Source organism: Octopus bimaculoides, chromosome 7 (assembly GCF_001194135.2).
Source record: "Octopus bimaculoides isolate UCB-OBI-ISO-001 chromosome 7, ASM119413v2, whole genome shotgun sequence".
Lineage (NCBI taxonomy): Eukaryota > Metazoa > Mollusca > Cephalopoda > Octopoda > Octopodidae > Octopus > Octopus bimaculoides.
In genome coordinates, this window is record NC_068987.1 from 32872528 (window position 1) to 32881504 (window position 8977).

The window sequence follows — 8977 nt, forward strand, 5'->3', positions numbered from 1 at the left end:
TATATATATATATATTTATATATATAAAATAATGGTCATTATACAAAATTCCTTTATGGTAGCAAATTTGACTTACAGCTGATTCCAGTAGGCATTATAGACAGGTTTCCTCAATTGCTATAATAAAGGAATTATATGTAATGGGCATTTTTAAAAGTGTTTAATTTAGTTGCGGCCTGGACGTTAAACGAATAACAGCGTTCACTTTGAAGTACCACTGTTTGGATTTTCCATTTCATTATGGAGAGTTGCGGTTTAAACAGCATTAACGATTATCACTACATATGTGCTGAAATATTATCCTGGTTTTTTTAAAACCAATAAGAAGATTTGGGTGATTTGATAGCACTCACATCACTCGCAAACATATCTGAAAAATGTCATTCTGGTTATTATAACAAATTTGGAAACTTGGCGAAGTAGAAAGCCTTAGCAGCCCTTTCAATATAATTACAAAAATATTATTCCATATTATTCCAGTTCTTATAATCAGTTTGAAGATAATGGCTTTTCACCTATTCTAGTGGCCTTATCCTATTCCTGCTATGCTGCTTAATCAGTTTGAGTATTCAACGCCGGGCAATCTTTTTACTGCGATGGTCAGCATTTATGCCACAGTATATAACCTTACACAGTTATAATATATAGCAACTAATGTCAAATTAATTTATGTCTTGCTACATACATCCCAAAGGAAATGTTTTAAATTAATTAACGTTAACAGCAGCAACATATTCCTTTGTACACACTTTGTTCAGCGTTCGTTTAAAAATTGTAAAAATATAAATGATCTTTGTATGAAAAATTGATTTATACCTTCTGAATTTTCTTGGAGAATTACTTTCTTCACCGTCACATTGAATCCTAAATTTCATAACAATTAGTACAGGTTCCTAATAAATGTTGACTTCCTGTACATTGGTGACGCAGGGTAAGTTTTGCTAATTGGTGACTTTCCGATGCTGTAATAGTTCTTTTGGAAATATTTCCTAAAACATTTTATACCATAACTATGCTACAGAAAGTATGTATTGACTACATCTCGTTTCGCTTGAACTTTGTGTGTGTTCGTTTTGCTGCTTTTAATATTATCAAGTCTATGAGTGCCTATATGTGTATGTATTTGGTTTCGCGTTCTTTACGTCTATAGGAAACTATAGTCAAGGACATTTTACGCCGTTTTAACTAGCCCACATCTAATGAAGTAGCCCTCCTTATGGTAGGGGACTCCCATGAAAACCGTGATCTTCTCATTCGCGGTCGAGATAGCAAAATTAAACGTGTTTCAGAAACTCACCTCTCTTATGATTCTCTTCAGTATCCTTTTATTTTGTTGAATGAACACGATAGGTGCTATTTCAATATTTCACAGATTGAACCTGCAACAGGAAAGCCAATTAGAATCAAAAAGGTGTCGTCAAATAACTTCTATTCTTACCAACTGATGTTAAGACCAAAACAATCAAATCAATGATACGTGCATCGTGATCTATTTCAGCAATACCTGGTTAATATGTATGCTAAAGTTGAAAGTCAGCGCCTCATCTACATTCGTAACGAAAAAAATGCTAAGGGTTAAAAGTCATATTCATCTCCAAGGTACTCTGAGGAAAGATGGAGATATTCAAAACATGGGGCAACATATAATCTTCCCATCATCATTCATAGATGGTCCTCTATATATGCGCGAACGAACACAAGATGCTATGGCATATATCAGGTCATGTGGAAAACCAAATCTTTTTGTCCTTTTCATCAGCAATCTAGCCTTTTTCTAGTGTTGCATCTTCTGGTATTCCAGCTACCCTCCCCAGTGGGGGAAGAACAGCTCGTTCCATCTTCAAACTCCCTCTAAATCTTGCAATGAAAGAATTTCAAATGTGCAGCATTTCCGAAAACACTGCAATGACAACTGCTCTCCAACAAACTTGCATCACGGTTTGGAATGAGTGTGCTGTCACATCATGGAGCGCCAGAGGTACTTGACCTTACCCGCCAAGACCTAAAAAAATAACAATAGCAAGCTGATGGGATGAGTAGCAGTTCTTCTTGAAGGTGATTTTCGTCAAATGTTGCCAGTTATCCCCAAAGGATCAAAAGATGATGAGCAATGCATGCTTCAAAAAATCGTAGCTTTGGAGACATGTGAAAAAACTTCAGCTTACAAGTCACATCAACTCATGACTTCAGCTAAATTAAATTACATGCGTTCAAATGATACTTTCTCTTAGGGATCTTATGGAGAAAGTATTTCTTAATTTATCTGTCAATTACACTGATGTAAACTGGTTATATGAAAGAGCTATACTAGCTCCAACTAATGAAATGTTTGATAAACTCAATCAAAAACTTCTTCAAAAGTTAAGATACATCAGAATTGACTTTTCCATTAATTGCCAACAGTCGATCAAGATCAGGTCGTTTGAACTTCTGAACACACTTAAACCCACTGGGATGCCACCGCATAACTTGACGCTAAAACTGGGTGCTGCCATTAGGTTGCTAAAGAATCTTGACCAATCTTACCTGTGCTATGGAACTCGCTTAATTGTTACTTTAATGATGTCCCGTGTCCTAAAGGCAACAATCATCACAGGTACTCACAAAGGAGAAAATGCCTTCATTCTCAAAATTCCTCTTATACCTACAGGTGTTCCATTCGAATTTAAGACGCTTCAGCTTCGAGTCAGACTAAGTTTTGGTATTTCGAATAACAAACCACACGGTCAATCCCTCAAGACAGTTGCACTTGGTCTCTCTAGTGCATGCTTCTCCCATGGCCATCTCTATGTTGCTTGCGCGCGAGTTGGAAGCAGCAACAATTTATTCATTTCGACACCAATAAAAAAGTTACACAATGAATATTGTTTACCCTGAAGTGCTTCAAGATTGACAGATGTTCAGTTCTAAATTCTGTTATCGTTACAATTTGGATATTTATAAAAATGTAATATAGACATTTTGAAATAGTTATGAATATATATCTTTATATTTATTGTTTACTAACCTGAATAAGAACAGCAGTAACCCGGGCGATGCCGGGGTATTCAGCTAGTGTATATATGTATGTATATATATGTATATAAATATTATACACAGACAGACAGACACACACACACACACACACATTACAAAATAGGTGTATTTTCACGCAGGAAAAACATATAGGCAAATTTGTTGTTGAAAATGCACCTGAACTTGGAAATATTGTAACTGTTTAAAATAAAATTATTTAAATATATACCAAGCTAGTTTCAACAATATTTTTTTATTTATCGATGGTACAAATTTCCCTAAACACAACGGAAAGAGGATCAAAGAAGCTGTAGACCAAATCGCTTGTTCTACTATCTTCATTTCTCACTTGTTTTCTCCCCTCTTAACTCAGTATGACTGAAATTATGATGATATTCATTTCTTGTCTATCACTCCTAACACTGATGAGCTTTGTACATTCATACGATTTGATGCATAGTTTCAATATAATTGCTGAAGTGTTACTCCCTTATTTCCTTACTAACTTACATGGAATTTCGTAATATTTTACCTCATAACTCTTTTTCTCCTAAATTTGTTCAATGCGACTAGCGATTCTGAATACTTCATACATTTTTCTATCATTTAAGTCTAAGAAAAGTATACTTTTAATTTGAAATTTAAAAATTAATGTTAATTGATGATGAATATCTGCCTTAGTGCCCCCTTGAGGTCGCAGATATATTTTTTTTCTACTGAACCAAATTTCAAACTATTTATGCTAAAGTGTAGCTGAGGAGGTGGCCTCTTAACACTATTAAGAGTTTACAATTTAGTTGAGAACCAAATTAGTGGTGAAGCTTGGAAGCTGCTGCGATTGACGAAATGGTGGACTTAAGAATATATTCAAGCACTACCGTGGTTGAATTATATATATAGATATATTTAAGCATGCGTATTTGTGACTTTGTTTCTTATGAACATTTAAACTTGTCAACATCGTAATTTCTGAACATGTTTCTCTAATTCATAAATCTAAATTTGTTATGAACATTTTCAGTTGTCTATTTCATAATTTTGAACTTTTACCATTGATAAATGAATAATATTGCTGAAACTAATTTGGTATATATGTAAATAATTTTATTTTAAACAATTACAAGTTTAGGCGCAGTTTCTACAACACATTTGCCTATATATATATGTGTGTGTGTATGTGTGTATGTATGTGTGTGTGTGTTTGTGTGGGTGAGTGTATCAAAATAAGCAACAAGGATAACCAGAGGCAATGCAGTACGATCGTTTCATGCAACTCCATTCAATTGAACAATGCAATCATTATATCAATTTAAAATGCAGAGCAATCCTCAGCGCACAAGACATAGAATTTAATTGAATTAGAACAGATGGACACATTACTATAATTATACCTAAAATCTCCAAGAAGTTAATGAGGTAGACAAAGAACATGCTATCTCCACTTCAGAATAGAAATTACTAAGTTATCAAGAAGACTCTGCCTGTCACTGATTTTTTTTTGTTTTTATGGGGTCAGGTTTAATTTATAGACTAGTTTATCAAATCTTTGTATATCTGAGGCTGATAGAATAAAGGGCAGCATCTGTTATATGTAGGGCTGAGGGAGCAGGCAAAAATCATAGTTGGTGTAGTCATAAAAATCAAGATTTCTTAGAAGCAATATCATGAGGTATGGTAAACTAACAATTAAGGGGGTCGTCGACTAGCAGACCATTGATAATGAAACGGGAAGTCTTATGTAGTACTATAGTTGAATATTTTAAACAATGCTGCTATATTTTATGCAGGTAGAGTTTAGGGCTATTCAGAGAGTTATTAAGAAGAATATTATAACAAAAGGATAGAAATTTATGAATACTTTTGAGTATATACCAAACTTTTAATAGAGGAAGGAAAATAAATTATCCAGGAATAGTTTAATATTTATATATAATATACACTAAAATAATAACTCATCAGATGGTGTCTGTGAATATTGATTAATTGGTATATACTGGAATTAATAAAGGGATATTGACGTAAAAGAACATGCTAAATATATATTAATAAAATCATAATCTAAACAGTTTTTTTTATAAGTAATAACTACTTTTTTATAAGTAGCATATATAAAACTAGACCAGTATAATTTTATATAAGCTAAGGATGAATTTATAGAGATACAAAGATTAGCTTAATTTTACGAATAGATAAAAGCTAATTATAAAATGATTTTAATTGGATTTTAATCACCTTACTTTGAAATTGTATGGACAATACCGTGCTAAATTCTAGTGCCTCAGCTTAATTACCATATTCATCTGAATCTAAATTTTTGCTTAAATACACACACACACATACACACACACACACACACACACACACACACACACACACACACACACACACACACACACACACACACACAGATATGTATATATATTTATATATATACATACACGCACACACACACGTGGGTATAAAAGATAAATATGTATCACATTTAGCTGTATAGTTTTGGGAGTTCGGTTGAATATCGGTTATGCGATGACTTTTAGTCGCGTACGTAATTAATCCTAACACTTACAAATTTATAATTCGGAGTATTACACTGAGGAGAACAATAGGTAAATATAATTTACTTTGAGTTCGAAACACGTCTCTGATTAACCGAAGTCATGTGGATTCCTCATTTTTCTTTTTGCCTACATAAAAAAAGTGTTTTATTGTCACAGAGATTTTTATGGTAGTTGAGAAGACTTTCGAGGCGAGGTACTGATTATAATCATAGAATATTTATACATATATATATATACATTTCACGGAGTATCCAGTCGTTCAACGACATATCAGGGTTCAACCACATAGACGATTTGTTTATGGTAATCATATGCTTGTGTACACATAAGCTAACTCCCTCCATTAAATCGATATTATCTGTACGAGTGCACTATGTGCTACATGTTAGATGTCGATATGGTCGCAGAGCAACGTGAAATGAAGTGTTTGTTCAATAAAACAACGCAACGCCTGGTCTGGGAATCGAAACCACGATCGCGAAATCGTGAGTGCAAAGCCCTGATAACATCACTAAACCATGCGCTTCCACAAACACACCTACACATATGTACAAATAAACACACACATACGAACATATATGTATATATATATATATATATACATACATACATATATATATATATATATATATATATATAGAGTGAGAGAGAGAGAGAGAGAGAGATATATATATTTATAGATAGATAGATAGATAGATAAATAATACCAGAGATACCGGCCTTGCTCGGGATTAAAATGGCATAGTTGTATTCATCATTTTACTGGTTTCAGTCATTTGAGTGTGGCCATGCTGGAGTACTACCTTTTATTTGAAGAAATCGACCCCTGGACTTATTCTTTGCAAGCCTAAAGCTTATTCTATCGATATCCTCTGCCGAACCGCTACGATATGGGGTCATAAACACACCAACATCGGTTTCTAAGCGATGATGGCGGGGAACAAACAAAGCCACAAATACACACATAAATATATCTATATATATTAGTCAACCACGGTAGTGGTTGAATATATTCTTAAGTCCACCATTTCGTCAATCGCAGCAGCTTCCAAGCTTCACCACTAATTCGGTTCTCAACTAAATTGCAAACTCTTAATAGTTTTAAAGAGGACACCTCCTCTGCTACACTTTGGCATAAATAGTTTGATATTTGGTTCAGTAGAAAGAAAGTTACATAAAAATATCTGCGACCTTAAGGAGGGCAGTAAGGCGGATATACATCATCAATTAACATTAATTTTAAAATTTTAAATGAAAAGTATACTTTTGTTAGGCTTAAATGATAGAAAAATCCATGAGGAATTCAGAATCACTAGTGGCGTTGAACAAAAACTAAGATGAAAAGTGTTACGAAGGTAAAATGTTATGAAATTTCATGTTAGCAAGTAAGAAAGTAAGGAAGTAACGCTTCAGCAATAAGAATAAAGAATATATTTATAAAATGAATATCTATTTTACAATGCGGCGTGCTGGCAGAAACGTTATCGCGCCGGATGAAACGCTTAACGTTATTTCGTCTATCGTTGTGTTTATTGAGTTCAAATTTCTCCGAGATTGACTTTGCTGTACAGATTATTTAACTAAACATTTTCAAACTTCCGATACTTGTAGAATATGTCGCATAGACCAGGATTTGTTTTTGACAAAATTTTGTACTTTAGAAGCGGTATTGCGTCTGCCTTTACGTTCTGAGTTACAATTCCGCCGTGTTCGACTTTGTCTTTCATCCATTTCGGATCAATTCAATTAGACGTAAAGATTATTTATTAATTTAGTTTAACTAAACACTTTCAAACTTCCGATACTGGTAGAATGTGTCACATAGAACGTTTCTGACAAAATTTTAGAAGTTATTCCATCAGAAGTTGCAGAGTGACAATGGACAAATTCGTGTCTGATAAGTGCCAATATTCGAAACTCTTAGCTTTTTAACTGTAAAGCTGTCTTACTCTCTAACTTCTGCCGATGATATATATATATATATTGCATATATGTGTAAAAAATTTCTTCACGGATCAATGAAAGAGCCTCTACCTGGTCGCTCGACACGCTAAAAATAGCAGCCAAATTATCCCCTACTTAAATCACACGCCCGTTGTATGTAATGTCCTAGATTATCCCTAAAAAGACGGCTTGCTGAAGACTAGAATGTCTTTGATGATACGTTTGCAATATCAGGATTTATTTGAGGTTAAATAACAATATTGTGGTCAATTTCTATATTAACACTCGCACAATTTTCACTAAGTAAAAAAAAAATTTATTTTGGCGTGGAAGTGACCTCTTAATATTGCAAAATTAGGTTACTTAAGGTGAGTCTGGTAACTGATAGTTTTGGGATCTTGTTGTTTTCAACTTTTGATGAGCCATGGTGCAACTAACAACAGGGTAAAAATCCCTGCCATTAATTTTGTGTGAATGGGTCATATCAAATAATTCAATAACAACATATATTTAAATTAAACACGAAAAAAGTTTGAAATAGGAAAGATTGAAATATTATCTTTCAGTAGTTTATAAGGTAAAATCTTAAATTATTAATTGACAAAATCTTAAATTATTAACTGACACATTATTAATTATTTTATAACAGCAATGTCTGGAAAAGTCATGGATTACATGGAAAAATGCGAGCATGAAAAGTCACATTCTTAAGATTGTAAAAATGGGAACGTACAGGACAAGTGATTACACCAGTAAAAGTATAGGACAAGTGATTACACCAGTAAAAGTATAGGACAAGCTATTACTTCTAGTAAAGTATAGAATAAGAAACATTTTACTTAAAATATTGCACCTAAAATTAAAATCTCAATATTAAAACTTATTTTATTATAGTTTACAAATATCACTATACATATTTAACATATTTAAGTTGAATTTGGATAATTTACTACCTTAAATACGGAAACAAGTGACGAATTAGACAAACTTACAAATTAGCTGAATAGTTTTGTACAATAAATTTAAGAGATGAGAACTGTAATGAGTGTCTTAAGAATATGACTTTTCATGCTCGCATTTCTCCATGTAATATAGGACAGACTTCTCATAGTTTTCGTCAACCAAATCTACTTACGCGGCTTTCTACAAACTGAAAGTATCAATAGTAAAACCTATTGAAACTGAAAGTATCATCTCACATTACAATAGATATGTTGTTGTTTCACTTTCGATGCAGAATATTAAAATAGTGTAAGAGATAAGAGATTCTTCTGGGCTCGCATTTTGCAAGAAGTTGGATATTGTTTTGGATAATGACACTGCTGGACCCTCATTAAAGCATGTATAAAATTTGAAAGAAATCGGTCGGGTAGTTCTCGAGTTTTAGTGATGCACACATATAGACAGACAGACAAACAGACAGACAAACAGACGTACATTCTCAGTTTTATATATATATA

The 8977-nt window shown here is 33.2% G+C and overlaps 1 protein-coding gene across 1 annotated transcript; it reads left to right on the plus strand.

Annotated features, from left to right (window-relative positions):
• The first annotated feature begins 2214 nt into the window (after positions 1-2214).
• Positions 2215-2877, plus strand: LOC106879392 (uncharacterized). Its single transcript, XM_014928926.1, has one exon. The coding sequence runs from the start codon at positions 2215-2217 to the stop codon at positions 2875-2877; it is 663 nt and encodes a 220-aa protein (XP_014784412.1).
• The last annotated feature ends 6100 nt before the right edge of the window (positions 2878-8977 follow it).